Source organism: Nyctibius grandis, chromosome 9, assembly GCF_013368605.1.
Source record: "Nyctibius grandis isolate bNycGra1 chromosome 9, bNycGra1.pri, whole genome shotgun sequence".
NCBI lineage: Eukaryota > Metazoa > Chordata > Aves > Nyctibiiformes > Nyctibiidae > Nyctibius > Nyctibius grandis.
The window spans coordinates 36692246-36713588 of NC_090666.1; the positions used below are offsets into that span (position 1 = coordinate 36692246).

The window sequence follows — 21343 nt, forward strand, 5'->3', positions numbered from 1 at the left end:
GAAATGTTGTTAGCAGGGGCTCCAACACAAGGGCCTGGAAGCTCTTATCTTGGAGGAAGGGTGATGGCCTTCCTGCATGGAAGGGTATCAGGCTTCCCTCCCCCAGCCCAGGACTGCATCTCATTGTCAGAGCCCTAACTGTTACAGGTGTTCTGTTCTGAGCTGCTTCGGGTGCCCATTGAAAGGAGATGTCATGAACTATCACACTCTGTTCAATTGTGAAGGCGTAGTGCTAGGGCCACTTCCATTATTTTTTAATAATTTGTGATATGTAATTCAAAAAATACTGTGTATGAAATAAAGGAAAGGGAGGAAAAAAACCCAATACAGTAGCTGCGATAGAACAGTATGTTCTCCCAGACCAGTTTTCACCAGTAGAGACAGTAACTGGTCGGGGAAGCAGTAGAGCTTCTCGGGGACGCTCTCAGATCCCTTGAAGAGCCCTGCATCATCATCCAAGGGGAGATGATGAAGCGAGAACAGATGAAGTTCAAGTTCAGAATCCTTATGCAGATAGGAACAAGGAATTTTATTTTTGTCTTTAAGAAAGCAAATCAGTAATGCCTGGGGAGAAAAGAGACAAATTTCCTTTGTATTTTAAAGTTGGCAAGCAAATAACAGAATGAGAGGGAGTGACCTAAGCCCCAAACCTGCAGTAGTACAAGCAAGTTTCATTTCCTGGTGCTAGAGGCTTTTTTTATTAAAAAAAACCTAAACCACCCCATACTTTAGCAGGTGGCAACTTCACAGTTTACTAAGTTCCATGTGTGATCGTTTATGGGATCTTTTGGATAATTTTCCATACATGTATGCAAAAAGAGCCAAGCCCACTGCCCCAACTCCAGCAAGAGCAAAAAGCACATACAGTGCGATTTCTGCGCTGTGTGATGTTAGATCTAACCCCAGAAAGCGCACGCCGTCAGCCGGTCCTGGTGTGCTGTCTGGTGGTGTCACTGTCCACAGGAAAACAATAAGAAAGTGTTAGTAGGTGGCCTGGGGTGAACGCTTCTGTGCACGTGTGTGCGCTGCTGCTTCCTGCCGCGGCACGGCTGTCAGGGTTAGTGCTCAGTACTCCGGCAGGAGCCGTCCTTCTGTGGGATCAGTGGCTGACAATTCTAGCTCAGGGTGAGGGCACAACTGAGCCTGACAGTGCAACTCTTGACTCCAGGCTGTGAGCATCCCCAAAACCCCACACTAACAGTGGTTGCTGTTCAACGTGCTCCTCTAGTTCAGAGAACGTAAATGACAAAACAATCCATATTTCCCAAGGCTTACCCAAAACCCTGATTCCTATTAAAGTATTCAAAATTGTTCAGAAAAAATTATGTGGGAATACTGAATGGGAGTAGTTTGGAAAATATCTTAGGCAGTTCTGTTAATTGGAGAAAAGTAGAATGGAATAACTCTTTTGCTGGGTTTTGGAGGCAGGCATGTATCAAGGTGCTATCGCACAACATTGAGTCACTGTTCTGGTTTTGCATGCAGAAGGGAAATAATTCCCCATGAATGGCTTCAGTCACAGCAAAGACTGAGGATTAGTCAGGGCACTACTGGAGCCCTTAAAAAGAATATTGCAGAAAATGGTGGTGTCTTTATAGATTATGGAAGTCTTTTGGGATTAGAATCAGATGTGCACACACACACATGCATGATTTCTGCTGCATTGCTTACCTTCATGCTCCAGTTCCAGGCAGGGATGTGGGCCTGTTGCTGGGTCTGGAAATCCATTGCAGTTTATGATCTGCGAGTAATACCTGGCAGAGGCCTTGGGGTGCCGTGGCAAGCTGGGGTCCGTGAAATTCACGTGATAGAACCCAAACTTTTCATCAAAGCCCACTGCCCACTCAAAGTTGTCCATCAGCGTCCACGCGGTGTAGCCTCGTAAATCAACGCCGTCGAGCACCACAGCTGTTAGCAGGACCAGACAGAACAGGTTAGTTGTGCAGCTGGGTGACGGGAGACATCACCACTAGGCCAGCAGTGGCACAAAGATGCTCTGGGACACGACACAGGAGCAGGGTGCTGGGTGCAGTTGAGGTTAGTGCAACTTCAGCCTCATTGGTTTCACAGTCTCCCCATTCCCACCTCTCTCTCATATGTTGCCTTCGCTCAGTTGCTTTGAGCTAGTTCAGCTGCCAAGTTACAGCTACTTACAAGCACCCAGGGTAGCTCAGTCAGCCTGCCAGGACAGGAGACTGCTTTCCTATGCTCCAAAAAATCAAACTTTTATCCAATGAGCAAAGGTTTAGGAACAGAGAAGACAAGCCATCAACACGCAACCGCTATTCAAACAAATGCTTGTGGGGCCTTGTTGCTGAAAAGCAGTAAACAAACACTTCAGATCATCTGGCCAGCAGCTTCCAGTATGTCAGAGAACCAAACTGAAAAAGCCCTTCCCTGGGTCTTTTCCAGGGAGGAAAGAGCCTTGCTTGACCACTGCTGTAGCTGAAACCAGTTTGGTGTGTGTTTGTTTGCTGTTTTTTTTTTAAAAAGGTGCAGTTTTTGGACACAGCAGTATTCAAACTTAGAAGTCAAAATAGGTATTCACCAAGTAGTAGCACCTTCTCTAGCCAGATGGAGCTGTACAAGGAAACTGCAGTTCCCCTACGAAACCCAGGGTTTGTTCTTCCTTTAGCTCACCTTTCCGTGCCAAGTCGTGGCTCTCCACTGGCAGTTTCTGCTAAAACCAAAAACTCAGAAGTGGCTACAGAGTAAACCCATGTGAGCAGGTAACTTGCAAGGGATGGCAGTGGTCTTTCAGCTCTTCGCAACTTGCTCTAGACACATCGTTCTTATGGCAAGACACTGCTGCTCTCTAGAGATTTGGACGATCAGATTTAAATAATCATTCTTACCTTTCAGTGCTTCGTTAATGTAGCTCCGATAGTAGTGCGTTCGCCAAGTGTCGTTGAAGTCGAAGGCTCCCCTTTCCGAGACCCCGTTTTCAGTCACATAAATGGGAGGATTGTTGTACTCTTCCTTTATCCATCTCAGGATCTTTCGGAACCCAAAGGGTGTCACCTTTAGCCAGAAGGAACCAGAGTTCAGCCAGCTGCGGTCGGCTACTGAAGCTACACCCCTGCAGAGGAGGACACAGTGGTCAAGGGACCCGTCCCAAGTGCCTGCCCCTGTGCCAGGCATCTCGTTGCTGCAGGGCTGAGAAATACAGTGCTGAGCTCTGCAGAAAACTGAACCAAAGGCGATGATGTGGCAAGCTGGCGAGAACACAGCAGGCTGAGGTGGTGCTGGTGCTCACAAGCCTCTAGAAAACACTTCTCATACTTTGCTTTACAATTGTATTCTGCTTACATCAACTATGGCTGAGGATGTGACGTTAGCTCCAAATCTTTGTACTTTGACACCATTTCTACTATTTAACATATAACGCAGTGCTTGAGCACACGAAATTGCCATTTACACCTACGTACAGGAATGCAGGACTGAGCCCAGTGTCCTGTGGGCTGAACCACAGGGGCTGGGATGCAGCAGCAAAGGGGAGTTATAATATTTTCATATATTCTCTGTGGAAACATTTCAGAAAAACAGCCTGTGTTCTCCCCATGTGTGGTCCCACCATTACCTTAATTCTCATCAGAAAAACTAGTAAGCTCCTATCCTTTACCTTTTGAAGCTGGGAAACAAAATTGGTATCTAAATAAAAATCTTGACTCACGTATATGTAACCATGAAATGGTTTAGCTACTTTAGGCTTTGAACTTACATTTATCCAATGTGGTGAGGGAACTGACAACTGTTTAACAGCAAATGGAGCAGTGTCCATAAACCAGGATAATCTAGCAGTTCAAACTGCAGACTGGGGGCAGGAAACACAATAAATAGTGTTTACAGCTGATCCTAAACCATTGGGAGATTCACAAGTGCAGATTCCTTCCTTTTGTAGATCCTCTGATTTGCTTTGTTCTGTTTTAACCATTCAGGTTTAGTATCAGGTCTGTAAAAAAAAGGGCTGTTGCTGGATTTTTGTGAAAAAAACAGCACCACAGGTACAGTTAGGGGCTATTTTCCCTGGTATTGGTTATAACAGCTTAAAAATACCTGTCTCATGGGTTTATTTGCTCTCAGTTTACATTGCTCAGTTGGCCCAGGCTCCAGGTGAGCATATTTTACTTGACCAATACTTTACATTCATCTCTTACCTGTCAGAGTCGTATGACAGAACACCAGCAGCATAGTTCACATTGTATGTTAAAACCGTAGTATAATGATTTAGACCAAAATAGTCATATGTGCCTTTAATTCTTTGCTTTTCACTTTCAGTAAATTCTGGAAGTCTGCAATAGAAAACAGAGAAAAGCACAAACCCCTCAAAATGTAAGTAAGTCTGCTCAGGGTTTCCCCTTCTTCTGCTGCTACCCCTCCCCAGTCCTGTGGTATAAACTAAGCTTTTGCTAGAATCTGCAATTCATGCTGCCTGCTCTGATGTTCTCCAAGAGAGGAACAGACCTTTCACTGACCAGAAAAGAGACACCTGATGGCTAGAGATCCTGCTCACGGTTAAACAAGAAGTTTGACCATCACCATGCTTTGTAAGACAAGAAACAGTGTTTGCCCAGTCAGGAATGCATTGGGAGGAACCGGCCACAATCATTTGGGTTGTCCTGTGCTCACCACACCCCTAATGGAGACCCAGAGCTGCAGTGTTCATGATGGCCTGTCTCAGCCCACCACCCTGCAAGAGCATGGCTAGCTCTGACAGAGGGAAGCACGAAATGGTGCCTCTGAGCAGCCAGTGACATCCAGGGGGTCCTGTCCCTGCTCAAGGGAGCTGTCACCAGCCCCCTCAAAACACTGTTCTCCTGCTTGCACGCACTGAAGGTACCACCAGCCATCTGTGCTAAGACTTGCTTCACAGCAGGAGGGGAGCAGGCATCTGCTGCAAGAGGAGCTCCTCTCTGTGTGGCAGCAGTACTACTCGATAGGCAATGGCAAAGGCTAACACAGCATTGTCTCATAAACTCTGGCTTCTACATGGGAAACAATAAAAAACTTCTGAGCTTTGTCCCCAAGATCCACACTTTGAACACACCCCATGTGTAATGGGTACCAGCACCACAAGCACAAGGGGAGGTACCATGATCCTTCTGGAGGAACACAGGAAAACCCAGGAGAAACTGTGAACTAGGCTGTGTGTGTGGACTCCACCATTTAATCCCAAAGTGCTTGGTTCCCTTCAAAAGGGAAGAACATCCCCCTTTGGGATCTGCAGCCCTGCACAGACTAGACAGAGTAAGAAACAGAGTCAGGGACATCCAGGGTACCCTGGAACAAGGAGCGAGGTTTCAGCTCCCTTTCAGCAAGGAATTAGGTCCCCAGGCAACCCCTGCTGAAAATGCAGCCAGCGCTCCTGGCAATCTGGTGATGCTTGAGAGTCTGCAGTCTTAGACTGAGGGCAGGACTTCTCCCCCAGACTGAGATGCTTGGGCATAAAGCAACACACGTGACTGCGCTCTTATTAACGGCAGCGACCGCCAGAGAAGAAATAACGTCTCAAAAAAAGTGCCTAAGAATGCAAGTGGTTTAGGCACATCTAAAAGCATAACTCGAATCTTGACGAGACCTGTCTTTGCTGCAGGGCACACACCGACCCTTCCACCCTCTCCCTCATTTCAAAACAAGTGGTCTTTCGCATTTTTCAAGAGAGGGATGATCAGGAATAGCCCCAGGTCAAATATACCCCATGAAATTGCTATTAAAGTGAAGAGGGGGAAAAGTGCTTTCCTTATATGTGCCTAGACAGGGTGAGAAAAGGAAAAAAAACATTCATGATGGAGCACTTCTACTACAATAACGTCAAGAATAATTAATGGGAATGGAAAATAAGAAACATAATTCAGAGGGACCAATGAGTTGTCACTGCTCAAGTTCAGTACATAGTTTTAAGAAAAGTAAAACCACATTTACCATGTGTCTAGTGCAGTGCATTTACTATGTCACTCTGAGCTGCCGACTTACTACCCCAAAGATATGCTAAACTAGTAAATTTAGTTTGCAAGCGAGGTAAAGACAAGGAACACGCAGAATGTACGCTAGATTTTTTTTCTGTGAGGATACAGTAAGATTTTTTTACAGTAATATTGCAATAGAATCACTGAAATTTAGCACTTCTATCAGAAAAGCTGCTTTCAGCACAGCAGGTAAAACAAAAGCAGTGATGTGCCTGGGTGCTTACCGGGACTGGCTCAGGCCCTGAGCCAGACTGCGGTCCCGAATCCTCCTTTTCATCACTTCACTGTAATCACCGTTTTTGAAAATGGGATGAGCAAACCAACCTAGAAGAAACTAAGCCAGAAAATAAGGGAGAAGGATAAATTATGTATCAAAACAAGGAATTTAACCATTTCTCCTTCATGTGATGCTTTATAGGTAGTACCTGAATTTATAATGAACAGGCAATTGGAGATACCCAGGGATGCCCATATAATGGCAGAAAATTTAATAAACTTTTGTCACCGCAACCATATTTTGTCTCATTTCTGTTGCATACTTGGTCAGCCACCAGAAGAGGGGGATACATTTCCTTGCAGTGATGCGTCTGGCTCATCCTTTTCTTTCAGTGAGATGCTGACTTGGGTTCTGGGTATCATCTCCAGCACCCAGGGAGGGGGTGCCACCATGAACAAACCCAGGAGCAGCAGGGAGAGCTGTGACCGGGTGTCGCTGTACCTGCATGTATCGTCTGGAAGCATCAATGTCCTCCTGCTTGTGTGGGTTCCTTGGTTCGGCCCAGTCAGAGTTGATGGTGATAGAGATTAATCCTCCTTGTTTTGCCCGGTAGGTCTCATTGTAGAGGTGCCAGGCTTCTGCATGGGCCTTTATTAAGTTGTGCCCCACCACATAGGGGGCTCGCCCTGGCCGAACGGAGATGCCTGCAGGGACAGTGACAGCACAGGCAGCAGAACAGCATTTCCCAGCTTTCTCATCGGCTGCTTCCCAGGTTTACACAACACCCAGGACACCAGCACTGCCAGCTAGTAAATGAATAAACGTGCAGCACCTCGTGCCCTCAGGCCCAGCCCTGGGCTGAAATCCCCGCTTCAGCAGAGACAGATGAAGGTGCAGCTGCAGTGGGCAGGCAGGACCCTGCATCGCCCCTTCCTCCCCTGCTGCAGGACATGGGCTGGCTCAGCTCTCTGCCCTTGCAGGGCTGCCAGCCCCAGCAACAGGCTGCTGCTGCTGCCAGGATGGAGAGCAGAAGCTGTGTGCTCAGGCCAGCTCCCATCCCTCCCCTTCCCTTGCTTCTACCCTGCAGCTGAGCTTGGCCCTCGTCCAGCCCTAACCCTTCTCCACAGTCCCTGGAGCTGGTCTGGAAATGGGGTCTGCTCCAGACAGCAAGTGTAATCCAGAGGTTGCAGAGGAGGGGTGGATTAGAGGAGTGGAAGAAGGAAGATCGAGGGGATAGGCAAAGTGAAGGAAGGACCTGTTCACCCCATCATAGCAGTCCAAACCCCATTTATCCCCACCACACCGTCTTCCTTGCTCTAACTTTGCAAGCCCCTGGCATCTACTCTGCTGCAGCAAAGAAAGTTGTGCCTACAGTGCTGTGAAGGCTCTGAGGTTATGCCCAGCAGTCTTACCTGGAGCAGCTGTGCCAACGCCATAGCCAAGATATGCAGTGTTGTAGGGTTCATTGAGGGTTATCCAAAACTTCACTTTATCTCCCAGTCTCTGGAAAAGGAGCTCAGCATATTCCTTAAACCTCTGAACTATAGTATCATTCTCCCACCCACCGACGTTCTGCAGCGCCTGTGGGAGGTCCCAATGATAGAGAGTTACCTGTGGGGAAAGACAGCAAGAGAAAGGATTCAACCAGTCACTTTCAGAAATAAGGACAGTAACCTCAGCCTCATTTATGAACACAAATAAACTGTGCTTTGACCTGCAGCTACCTGTTCCTAACAGTGTTGAAGTTTGTAGCGATCACTTGTGCACTCAAATAAAATACCTTTTTGCCAGTGTTTCAGTTTCTTTAGGACATGGGGAAATGAACTCTAGGGACTGCCTGATGGTGAAGATGAAGCTTTTACCGAAAACCACCACAATCTTGTGATAGCAAGAACTCATCATTGAAGAACTGCTGTGCCTGCACTGACTCTCAGATGAAATACAGTCCAACAGAACCCCTGTTCGGGCTGGTACATCCATTGGACCAGTCTAGAGCAATGCCACGAAGGCACAGGTTTGCTCAGGCATGATTGAATGCTTGTGTAGATATTCCTGGATTGCCCCCTGCATGGTGTGCCTACACCTGTATGCAGCGGTTGGAGCAGCCATGTGCACTCCGACTGTGTACCAGCATGGTTTGGGGAGGACAGAGACAGCCAGGAGCGGGGAAGCAACAGGTAGTAACAGAAAAAAGCTACTTGTGTCGAAGTCTATGGTCAGATTCAGTGCTGAAAGAGCTGATTGGTGCAGTGGTGAGGTCACTGTGCATTATACGTGAAAAACCATGCTGATCAGTGGAGCTTCCTGACTCCTGGGAAAAGAATAGTGTTACACCCATCTCCAAGAAAGGCAAGAAGGAGGATCCTGGGAACTACAGGTTGGTCTCTGGAAAGATTGCTCTATAGGTTCTTATGGAATCCACTTCCAAGCACATAAGGGATGAGAAGGAATTGGAAACAGCCAACAATAAGGTTACTGTGACCTTTCTGGGTAGTAACTTCTAACATCTCACTATATTCCCAGTTCATTTGCTTATGCAAAAAACTGTTTCCTTGCAGAACACAATGAAAAACAAGTTGTGAAGGAGGGCGTGGATGGAAACACACACGTGCTCTGAGCATCAGACTTGGGTTCTGCTATTTTTTAGTTACCTGAAAGTTACTACTTTTAGTTACCTGAGGCATAATGTTAGCTGCCAGAAGAGCGTCGATAAGCCTTTCATAGTAGTTCAGGCCCATTTCATTGATGTATCTGGTGGTCCCATCTGGAAGAACGCGGGACCAGGAGATTGAAAACCGATAGTGAGACACCTTGAGGCTTTTCAGCATTTCCACATCCTCCTCAATCTTGTGGTAGCTGTCACAAGCTACATCTCCAGTGTTATCATTGCTGATTTTCAAGGGAGTGTGAGAAAATTGGTCCCAAATGCTAAGTCCTTTCCCATCTGCTCTCCATCCTCCCTCAATCTGTAATTGAAGAGGAGAGGGGGAAATTGTTAGTAAACCCCAAATTTAGGTCTTGGCCTAGCAAAGAATTCAGCCTGTTAGTCTTTGTGGCACCACACAATATTTTGACTTACCAGCTTAAGACTAGAAATAGCAATGTTTTTGCCGTACCAAACTAGTAAGACCTCTTGGTCCTCAAGGCAAGCAAAGTACAATCTCACAGAACAGGCATTGTTTCAGTTCACCTGATGCTCCGTGTTGGCTGGCTCTTGTGAATCCCATGCTGCTGTCTCAGTTCTTGTGGTATAACCATGCCCTTAATTATCTCCTAGTTCCTCCCTTTTACAGCAGTTGTTACACTAACGTTCAATTACGGTAAAACCTAATGTTACAAAATCTGTAGGTTTCTCATCCAAAATGAATTAACTGTCTGCAGATACTTTTAAGAGTTCATCTCACTTTCCTAACCTGATATGCTGCAGTTGCTACACTCCACCAAAAGTTCTTTGGAAATTCTCCATATAAAAATTCATCTTCTTTTGGCAATGGGATACCATTATTGCGGATGATTTCTGCATAGTACACAGCAGAGCGCTTTGGAGTTCTTGGCCTGTTGGGATTGTCAAAATCAACCTGGTGCAATCCGAATCTTGGATCATAACCATTCAGCCATTCAAAGTTATCCATAAAAGACCAAGCGTTGTATCCTCGCAGATTAACACCATCCAACTTGTAAGCTGAAAGACCAGAAACAAATGGAAGAGCACCAGTGGTATAAACACACGTTAAATGAACCACAAGGAATTCACATGCAACGACATACACGCTTCTAGCTTCATAAAGTTGGCACTGGTCAACTAAGATCGCTAAGAGACTCTTCATAGTTGGAGGACAGGAAGTACAAACGGCCATGCAAAGGAGATCATAAAAAGAAACACTATGTTTATATTGTGTTCAGAATATTTAAAGACCAATATCAATCACTTTTAAAAACTGCTCTTCAGAAGAATAAAGTAACCAGAAATCTAGAGAGGAGACACAAAACACCAAGAGAACAAAAGCAAACACTGGTACCTTTTAAAGCTTCATCAATGTATGTTTTATAGTAAAATATCCTGCTATTGTCATCAACATCCGATTTGGTCTTTATCCCCACCCCATTCTCAATTATGTATATTGGGGGATTTCCGTATTCTTCTTTGATCCAGTTCAGTAGCCTCCTCAGCCCCCAGGCCGCAGCCCGGTGGCCAGTAATGGCTGAGGAAGGCAAGGAGCTGTCAACCTTTGTTATAACTTCCTGGTCATACTCATAAGAGAAGGGCCTCAACCGGGTCGTTGCATGGGTTACAATTTTGGAGGTGTAGGTGTTGAAGCAGAAGACATCTGCGGTGCCCCTGATGTAGTCACGCTCCTCTGCTGTGAAAACTGGTAGGCGAGATGATGGCAGGTTCTGGAGCTCGCTCCTGTTCCCAACTTTCCACTTCATGACCTCGGGGTAGTCTCCATTTTTGAAAATGGGGTGTGTAAACCACCCCACCAAAAACTGCAGGTACCTGTCTGCAGCTTCTATGTCCCTGGGGTCGCTTGGTGTCTTCGGCTCAACCCAGTCAATGTTGGGACACAGAGCAATGACCCCTCCCTGACTCGCTCTGTATTTGTCATCGTAGGTGTGGTAGACCCTGGCGTGAGCTTTCAGTAAGATATGAGCAACCCTGTAGGGAGCGCTGCCAGGGTCATTGACATTGGGTGGTAATGCCCCGGTGCCATAGCCAACCCAGGCAATGACTTGGGGTTCATTGAATGTAATCCAGAACTTCACCCTGTCCCCAAAGGTCTGGAAACAGAAGTCCGCAAAGCTATCAAAAATGTCAATCAGCGCACTGCTCTCCCAGCCACCAATGTCCTGGAGAGCTTGTGGCAGGTCCCAGTGGTAGAGAGTGACGATGGGAGTGATGTTGTTTGCAATCAGTCCATCAATGAGACGGTTATAGTAGTCAACTCCATGGCTGTTTATTAAGTTGTTCCTTCCACTGGGGAAAATTCGAGACCAGGACAGGGAGAAATGATAGTTCTTTACCCCTAAGGCTCTCAGCAGGTAAATATCTTCCTCCACCTTGTTGTAGCTATCACAAGCTATATCTCCGTTATCGTTATTCTTTATATTCCCTGGGACATGGGTGAAGTTATCCCAAATGCTGGGTCCTTTGCCATCAGCATCCCAACCTCCCTCTACCTGGTAGGCAGAAGAAGACACACCCCATGTAAAGTCCTCTGGGAATGTCCCATAAAAGTACGTGTCCCTTTCAAAGTCTGTTTGAGATGAAAACTTCTGCCAGACAACCTTTGCCTTGGAGGGAACTTCTGATGCTGGTAAATTCGGCAACTTTGATGGCACGGGTGGGTCAAATGCCACTGGTGTAGAAAATCTGTCCAAGGCTTTGGATGGGAAACCATTTTTTTCAATAACACTGGAATAGAAATAAGCAGATGCCTTGGGAGTCCTTGGTCTGTTGCTATCTTCAAAATTCACATGATGCAGCCCAAATTTTAGGCTGTACCCCACTGGGCCTTCGAAGCCATCAACCAGGGATCGAGCAATATATGACCGAACATCAACTGCATCTAGCTTTACCGCTGTCACAGAAACAGTACAAGATATTGTTATTAATTTGAACATTTTCTGAACACAGCACAGCACAACATAAGCACCAGAACTGAGGGTAACAGTGTGATAAGCCAAACATCTACAAATAGTCTTTTAGGCAAAAAAAAAAACCCCAAACAATTAAGAGTATCTGGCAAGAAAAGCAGTCAGCACTGTAATAGGAACTGGTCAAACGCTTAGTGATAAAAATGCATGAGAAAAGAAACATTAGTCAAGAGCTATTTCAGTACAGGAGACTTGTGCCACTGGTATCCCTTTCCCTGTGTTCTTGTTTTCAAGCACAATTCATCAATTTAGGTGTATGGTGCACTTTTAGATTTAACACTATAGCTAAACTGAAACATTACGTGTATTTAGTGCTTGCCTATCTTCCCTGACCACAGGAGAGCTGCTTTTAGCAGAACAGCGTATCCAATACCAGCAGAGGCAAGTCCAGCATCCTTCCTCACATTGCCTACAAAAAAAGCACTAAATCTCTAATTCCAGAAAAGTTCACTTCCCATATACAGTCCATCTTTTTTACTTCTGCAGAGGCATAACAGCAAAGCTAAATTGTGTTTTCTGTAGCTATTTTAACACTTCCATCAGTATGTTGAGAACTAGGTCAAGAAGACCAAATGCTGTACGCTGATCACCAACCTGTTTGATACAGCATATTTAGTAAAGTTTTCCTGACAGTATTGATTTGTGTATCTCAAAAGACTATATCAGTCAAATCCCTATTTGAAACACCCAATCTCTATACCTGTCCAGAACTTCAGTCACTAATATTATTTTTATATCAATTATACACAGTTTGCAAAGATACAAGCATACCTTGAACCTTGCTCAAAACAATTGAGATATAGATATACATATTTCCCTAAAAAATCTAACCTGAAATGGTAGAGGATGCTCCCAGCTGGATCTGCTTGATCAGTAAAGACAGCTCAGACCTGAGCTATGAGATCACTATAGGCAAGAGCCTGCCTGCAGGCAAATCATCTTCAGGGCAGCTGAAGTGTATAAACACTGTTCTCACAGAGGGACTGATGTTAGGGTCCAGGCTACATTAATCCATATATATGAAAAACCTATTCCCATATCTAAATAGAATGGAGAGTTCCATATCTGGACACCAGATAGGCTGAAGTATATGAAGCCACACTACATACACCATAGGCAGCTGACCTCGTATCACTATGCAAGTGGTGATGTTTTAAAATTAACCACCATGGAAGGGATAGACTAATTAGTTACTATTATTAAAAAAAAAAATTACATTTCTCCATACCTTTTAGAGCCTCATTGATGTACCGCTGCAAATAACCCACTCGCAGAGTGTCATTAATAAGATCCCCTGCATCTTCTGTCGGCATACCATTTCCTGCTATGTAAATTGGGATCTTTGTCCCTGTGTATTCATGGGACACAAACTTCAGCAGCCTTCTTAATCCCCAAGGGACCACATGGATCCAAGAAGAGGCAGCCTGTGGCCAAGAAGGATCTACGTGCAAGGAGAAGTTCCCGATGCTCTCGTAGCCTGGTGTGCAGGTCCCGTTAGTCACGGCACTGACCAGGCGAGAAGTGTAATGGGAAAGACCAAAAAAATCTGCAGTCCCTTTCACCCAGGACTTCTCCTCCTCTGTAAACAGAGGCAGCTGTGCAACTGTTGTGGAGCACTGCTGGTTTACTTCCTGGATCTGAGCCTTCAGGATATCTGGGTAATCACCATTAACAAATATAGGGTGAGCAAACCAGCCAAGCATGAACTGCAGGTACCTCTCAGATGCCCTCACGTCCTCAGAGCTGGTTGGAGTCTTGGGTTCAGCCCAATCTGAGTTCAGCACCAGTCCCACCTTTCCCAGTTGCTGAGAACGGTATTTGTCATTATACAGGTGCCAGACCTTGGCATGAGCCTTGAGAATTGTGTGAGCAACCTGGGGGCAGAAAGCAGAGGAATATGTGTCACACTACTTTGCACAGAACTCTTAAGCATTGAGATTATTGCCATGTGAGAATGTCGTCTCCATCCAAAGAAATCTTGACAAAAAAATAATCATAGCCAAAGAATGCAGCAGATTTGGGAATAAGCAGAAGAATCTGGCCACCCATCAACACCAGCTTTCAGAATAGAAAAATACAATAAAAACATCTAGCATCCATTAAGTAACCCCTTTTTTGCAAGTATCATAAACCCAACAAGGAAATAGTTGTCTCAGAGGCCACATTAGGCTTGAACATAGTTGAAATACAGAACCATCAGAGGAAAACAACACAACAATGGCAGCTGCAGGATCCTAGATATTTCTGTGTCCCTACCTTGTAAGACGCTACTCCTGGGTCAGCGATTCCTGGAGGATGCTCTCCGGTGCCGTAGCCAGCGTAGCTGATAACCCAAGGCTCATGGAAAGTAATCCAGAACTTGACCCGATCTCCAAAACTGGAAAAGCAGAAGTCTGCATAGTTTACAAAAGCATCTATGATACTGTCATTCTGCCAGCCACCAAGAACCTGAAGAGCTTGTGGGAGGTCCCAGTGGAACAGAGTCACCATGGGCTCAATGTTAGAGTCTAGCAACCGGTTAATTAATTGGTTGTAATAATCAACACCCTTGGAGTTGATGGTCTTGTTGGTGCCAGCAGGGAAAATTCTAGGCCAGGATACAGAAAATTTGTACAGTTGGGGATGAAGGCCCCTAAGTAGGTAAACGTCATAGTTGGTTTTATAGTAGCTGTCACATGCGATGTCCGTTGTTTGGTTCATGTAGGCATGACCTGCGTGACCAAACTGATCCCAGATGCTCTCTCCTTTCCCATCCTCTGCCCAAGCTCCTTCAACATTAAAGGCACCTGTGGATGTGCCCCAGAGGAAACCACCTGGGAAAACATCTTGCAGAAAAGAATCCCTCTCCAATTCAGACTGTTCAGCAAACATTTCCCAAACTGTTTGATAGGAGGAGCGAGGGGCAAGAACAGCATCTGGATTCTCCTGTAGAGTATTTGTTTTGCTGGAAATAGAATAAAAAGATGTTAAAATCTCTAAGGTGGATGCCAGTGCCACAGAACTTGCAAACATGGAGGATGAAAGCCCACATAAGCCCCTGAGGGTATATTTCCTTTGTCATCTGATCAATCCAACCTGCTGCTGTCCAGCTAGAAGATGAAGGTGGAGTGCAATGAGCTAACTGCAGAGCTGCTCAGGTGCTACACATCTAATGCATTTCTTTGCAGGTAGATTTTCATAACTCATTACAGCTAGGTCAAAGGTGCAAACAAAGTCCTTGCAGTGTGTAGCAATTTCACATGCTACAACTGCTCTCATGAGTTTCCATGGGACAAGCTAAAACTAATCAATCCTGCTTCTGTAATCCTTCGCATCTCCCCGTACAATGACATCTCCTACATTTCTGTAGGCCCAATTGGCTTCTCCCCTAGGAAAGCCTCTATTGTATTTATTTATTTATTTATTTTTAACTATTTTGCTTTTGAAAAGAGCAGAAGGCTTGGAAAATGTACTTGTTACTCTTGGCTTGAAGGTGCAATTTGGGTAATCAAGGATGAGAGAGTGGAAGCGGATTACATTGCCTGTAATAGCAGGATAGAGGATTGCCTGTGATAGCAAGAGACTGGGCTCAGCAGAAAGGCATTCCTCTCCAGTCTTTTCAGCAGCTAACAGCAGACTTTACCACTAAAAGTGTCTTGTGTCTGCCTGCACATAGATTTCTAGAGGACACCATTTTATTATGGTATCTGATTTAAGGGACAAAAACTGTACCTTAAAACATGAGAAGATGAGAAGTCCAAGAACTCATTAACATCATACCCAATCGTATGTGTCTCTTCTTTATTAATAGCTGAAAACAAATAAATGGTAAGTGATAGTCACAACTTAGATGCCATGGACTGCATGACACCACTTATACATACAATTACAACTGTAAACCTAACACTGCTAAGTCCACCACTAAACCATGTCCCAAGTGCCTCATCTTTTAAATACCTCCAGGGATGGTGACTCAACCACTTCCCTGGGCAGCCTGTTCCAATGCTTAATAACCCTTTCAGTGAAGAAATTTTTTCCTAATATCCAATCTAAACCTCCCCTGGCACAACTTGAGGCTGATGAAAATGATGAAAAGCTTTGGGGAAGATTTCCTGCTTCCCCTCCCTCGACACCCACCCTTAATTTTCCAAGGCGGCTACAAAAGAAATGATAAAGTTATTTCATCTAATAGCAGCAGTTTGGACTGGACAATTTTGAATTTCCTCTATAATTTGCCATGCAGATCTTAGCTAAAAAACTCTCCTCCTTCTTGAAATATGTCACTCACCTGTGACAATGGCAGCTACTGGTATGAAAGGATTCTCTTCCATGGAACCACAATCAAGGAACTTCAGACTAAAAACCAAGATATCTATGTCCTTCCAGACATTCTGCAAAACCAGAAGTCAGAGACTTGTATGAAAAGAAGCATCAGCCAGCTACTAAAACCATGCTCTTGGCATTTGCTGCTTTTAACACAGAATAGGAAACACCTAGAAGACTGAGAACTGGTGATAAAGTTCTTCAAAGTTAAATGCATAAATCAACAGAATAAGCATTAAATACCACTCACTATTTTCCTCTGATCCAAAAAAAAGCCCAATGCAAATCAAAGCATAAACCCCAGAAACCTTCAGTGCAGTGTTTCACCTGTCATTGAAAAGGCACAAGGAACTATGTCCTTTTCTGAAAGCTTACTTGGTAAGAATCTGTTGCCATAAATGGCCCACTCCAGATTTTTAGAGTAACTGCAGCATGCTGGGACCCTAAAGGGAATGAATCACGTGGGTAGCTCCTTATTCTGCTACTCAGTTGCTGGATGACTCTCGTCTTATGGATTTTAAGAACGCAGTTCGCTACCAGAGGTTTAATAGCAGGTACTAGCCTACAGCATGACTGACATTGTTGCTGCCATATGATCTAATCCTTTCACAAACTCAGCCTTATTAACATTTCCAGCACTGCCTCTACTGATGAGGAGCTGTGAAGTTTAGTAGTATAGTTGCAGAACCCATACTAGAATAAAATAGTGTCTTTCAGTGTATAGGTATTAGCCTAACACCTTATCAAACATTTAGGATGTGAAAAAGAAGGTTTTTCAGTCCTGGACAAAAGAATTCTGCCATTCTGGTCGTTAATGCATCAATAACAAGCACTGACAAAGAAGATCCTTTCCACTACTTTCAAACACCTGTTTTTAAGTCAGAGTAACAACAGAGAAGTAAGTGAGCACTATGCAGCTGTTTCCTAGTGTAGCTGTTGTCTGAGCTCTCACAGCAAATCAGAACTGTTTAGACATGGGTCAAGAAACATGAAATTCCCCTTCTATTTATGGTCTGTTGTCTGCTGCTATAATTTTAACACCGTGCATAATGTTACCTGGAATTCATTCAATTTCTTGTAGAAATCTGTTTCATTTCCACAACAGTACTGAAGGCTGAGAGACAGAAAGTCTACTGAATCCTGGAAATAAGAAAAGGAAAAGAATCATCCTGCAGCAAAATGTATTTTTTGCAGGTATTACATTAAAAATACATAAAATTGTGAAATGTTTGATAAAGATACATTGCTGGAGTAAGAAGCCATACAGCTATATGGGAGCTCCGGACAATATAATAAGTACAAACTGGATACTGTATGGGAAGATGCATTTTTTATCTCTTCTTCTAAACAAAGTAAAAATTAAACAGCTAAATGAAATTCTAGGAGTATATTATGAATTTAATATTAATTATTTACAGTTGATTTTTTAGTTAGTAAGACTGTCTATGATTAATCAGACAGAGAAACCTTTGCAACGATGTGGTTCAGGTAGGCCTTATCAATTATCTTTCGGGGAAAGTCCACTTCAGAAACCTTTAATCATTCCAAACTACAAGCGTAGTTTGTTTCCCACTAGAAGTCATCAAGTTCAGGGGAATAGATAGTATTCTTTTATTAAACCAGCTGATGAAGCTGGAAAAGAACTGATAAGCTTTCAGTTTATTTTTCAGTCCAAGGTTTTCTTCTAGTTTAGACAGCTCATCTAATACAACATCCTCCCTCTCCCCACAAACCGCGCCTTGCTTATATCCTTGAAATGTCATGCCTACAACCCTATTACTAAATTTTGAAGGATTGTGAATACAAGCAAAAAACCTGCACTGTCATTTGTTCACCGTATCCTACATCAACATCCTCCAGACGAAGACAACGACTAACAGAGAGTTTGGTCTTCACAGAAAGGATGTCATCATCTTTGTGGAGATTATGTTCTCCTCACGTTGTGCCATCCTCGTGCAACTTGATCACTTTTAGCACAGCTCAGTCTGTGTTTTAACATAATAAGCAGATTTTTTAAATAGCAGTTATTTGAAATAAAGTATCTATTTCTCTGGTGGTGCATTAAGTAGACTTGCAAAGAAAATGACAATGGGTACACTTTTTGCGGACACCTTGTCATTTAAGCATGTATATTGCTAAAATTGCCAATTATGAGAGCGAATCTGTCTCTATATATCTTAATCAGCGCTTACTAGCCAAGAAAGGATGCTGAAGTCATTTTTAAAACCAGCAAGTTTCACATGATCAGACCAATCAAATAAGTAAAATTTACCAAATTGGTCAATTGGTCAACTTGCTAAAGTTGTATTTAACTTGCAACAAGTCACTTGATCCCATACATAAAAATCAAGTTAAATCAAATCAGATTTATATAATTTGGGAAATAATTTCTATTTAGGTGTTACCTGAAGAGAAACTGAAAGCAATTCTGACGAAGTGCTATCCAAGACATGACCCATTCCTAAAGCAATGGACAGCTTTCCACCTTGAAAAAAAAAAAAGAGGCAATCTATTGGTAGTATGTTAAGGACAAATATCAAATTTCAGTTCACTGCATTTATTTTAAAATCAGTTGGAAATTTTTGAAGATGTGGAACATCAAGCAGTGTCCTAGGTAGCTGATTTCAGAATATCCACTATGATTTCAACGGACAGTTGAAGAAGGTAGAAATTCAAAGGCAGAGTTCAAGGAGTCTTTGTCAATAAATCTATTCACGGTTGCTCATTAACATCTTAGCATTGTTGCTTGCAGGAAGGTGGATCTGAATACAGCTGTCCAGCGGGTGCCCTTCTACTCCATGCATAATTATAAGTAATACTTTTAATTTTCATGCCTTTGTGGTGGTTCTACAGTGGTTATTTTTTAAAATCCATTCTGTGCTGCATGCTGCTGAGATGCTAGGATGCCATAAACTTGTGGGGGCAGGTGATGTGGGAGGGAAGCTGGGCAACATCTAAGGGCTATCACCAGGTAGTGTGAACTGTACTGCAAAGTATTCCTGACAAATGCAAGAATTCAAAATAAATAAATTAATTAAAAATTTGAAAAAAATGCTGACTCGGCCAGCTGTACTGGTTGTCTGCCTGGGACAGAAAAACTTCAAGCCCAAAGAAAGCAGACCCAAGAGGACAGCTGCTTAGAAAATCCCAGGTACCCATCACAGAAGAGGTGAAATTCTCTTGCTCTGTGTAACACAGGCAGAGTTAAGATTTAATTACTTTAAAACCCCAGTGTCTGCAATGAGGAAAGTCAAACAAAGGACATTGCAGCCTCCCTTGCACTATTATTATCTCACAGGAGACTTCTTGTGCCTTGTTTCTTCATGGTTTGAGGTATATTTCAGGAATCTTTTAGTCTTTCCTCTGTGGGTCAGGAAGAGGTACGCAAAAATACATTATTATCTACAGAATAGCTTGATTATTACGACTTTGTCATTGTATGCAGAAAAAACAGAATAAGACTGGATTTGAGTAATTTTAAAGTAATCTGTAACTGATAGAGATAATTAATTTTCATTTTACACTAAAAAGTAAATATTTTGTTTCACTGACTGATGGCATGGTCTTCCTCTGTCAGCTGAAATGGTAGCAATTGCAATCCCAGTTTTCAATGACATTGAAATAAGTAATAAGGCTTTAAAAATTAGATGACTGGGCAGGAATCAAAGATTCTTCCTAAGTCTCAGTCCCACTTTTACTATACAACACATGGAAGGTTTGGTAGATGAACAGTATGAGACTACAGTTCGTCAGGGGCATCTACTGGTCTTTAAATTAAGAGCACATGGACAATAGCCCTTAGAGAAAAAGCATATAGAAGTATTATAATGTTTGGTTTTGAAGTACTAGTTTCTGCCCCTCAAATTAACTGGAGGCTATTTAATACTTTCCTGATGCTTAAAAGATTAAATATAAGTATGCACACATATATATTATCTCCAAACATTTAGGCTATCATTTCAAGTAAAGTGCAATTACCAGTAAACTATAAAAAAATTACCAAATAAGGGATTTGAAGGAACCTATTACTTAAGGATTTCTATGAAATTCTGAGAGCGCTGATAGCATATTCACACAGAGGTTGCATGTAGCAGTTGCCATTTAATCCCATCACAAAATATTTGTGAAAAAGTTATATTAAAAAATCCCTCTCCCATTCTCCTTACCCGTCGGTGAGTATTTCTCGTGGTAGACGGTGTAAGCTCTTTCATGAGCGCCAGCTAGGGCCTGGGCTCGGTCCTGGGGGTCATCGTAAGGCAGGCTTTCAAGGACCTCCGGCAGGTCGCTGAAGGTGAGCCACACATCCACCAGGTCCCCAAAAGCACAGAAGCTGAACTCTGCATATTCCACAAAAAGGTCAGCAAAAGCGTTGGTGTTCCTACCTGCGGCCTGCGTGGCCACAAGGCCAGGGACACGCTGGTGATGCAGAACTACCACTGGCCTGAGGTCTGCAGCAACCAGGGTCTTGAGCAGCTCCTGGTAGCACTGCACTCGCACTTCATCTGCCTTCCTGGCATCCCCTGTTGGAAGAATGCGTGCCCATGGCAGGAAGACTTTGTAATGTGTCACTCCGATCTCACGAAGGTGGGAGAAGTACTGGGGCAGCTCAGGAGCCACAAGATCTTGTTGGCACAAGTAATCATGGGCTTCAGCCACGGCAGGGCCCTCATCTTCCTTGGGCAGGACTTGGTTCTGCAGATGTAATCTATTTACTAACTCACTGGGTAGAGGTCCAGCAATGGCAATAAAATTCTGGGCAAATTCCCCATCTCTCCCAAGGCTGGGAGAGACTAACAGAAAGAAGATGACTGTCTTACAAATCAGCTCCATTCCTGGACCTGCTTCAGAAACTGTTATTCCACACTACTTATATCACAGGAGAAGTAATATTTAACTGAAATTATCTATTACACAGATAAATGTTCCCAGAACTAGCTGGCACTAGAATGATAACAAATCAGGACTTTCCATCAATAGACAAATGAACAAATGGATGAATACAAAAAACACTGTCAAACAATTAGTTGGAAAAAGATCACGTGGAAACATTTTCTGACATGCTCAGGTTCCCCTTTATGCTTGAACATCAATTGACCTTTGATGATACTGCCCCTGTTTCAGAGGACGATAAAATAAATAGACAATGCTTTTCATCTCCTTTTGGCCTTTTTTTAGTTTAAGAGGAATCCCAGCACAGCTCTGA

General features: G+C 43.7%; 1 protein-coding gene across 2 annotated transcripts; it reads right to left on the bottom strand.

The window, feature by feature from the left end:
- Window positions 1-744: 744 nt before the first annotated feature.
- LCT (lactase) lies at window positions 745-20970 on the bottom strand. 2 transcript variants are annotated; one of them, XM_068407951.1, is made up of 19 exons: window positions 20307-20970; window positions 18596-18625; window positions 17992-18053; window positions 17197-17280; window positions 16106-16208; window positions 15550-15628; window positions 15112-15144; window positions 14095-14782; window positions 13067-13712; window positions 10203-11762; window positions 9597-9865; window positions 8859-9149; window positions 7596-7794; window positions 6685-6887; window positions 6191-6300; window positions 4158-4292; window positions 2856-3079; window positions 1672-1908; window positions 745-953 (listed from the first exon to the last, which is right to left on the bottom strand). In XM_068407951.1, exons 1-19 carry the CDS (start codon window positions 20968-20970, stop codon window positions 745-747), a joined length of 5826 nt encoding a protein of 1941 aa, XP_068264052.1. The 2 variants fall into 2 exon arrangements, with proteins under 2 accessions (XP_068264052.1, XP_068264053.1); XM_068407952.1 differs by lacking the exons at window positions 15112-15144; window positions 17992-18053 and having other exon boundaries at window positions 18546-18625.
- Between the last annotated feature and the right edge of the window lie 373 nt (window positions 20971-21343).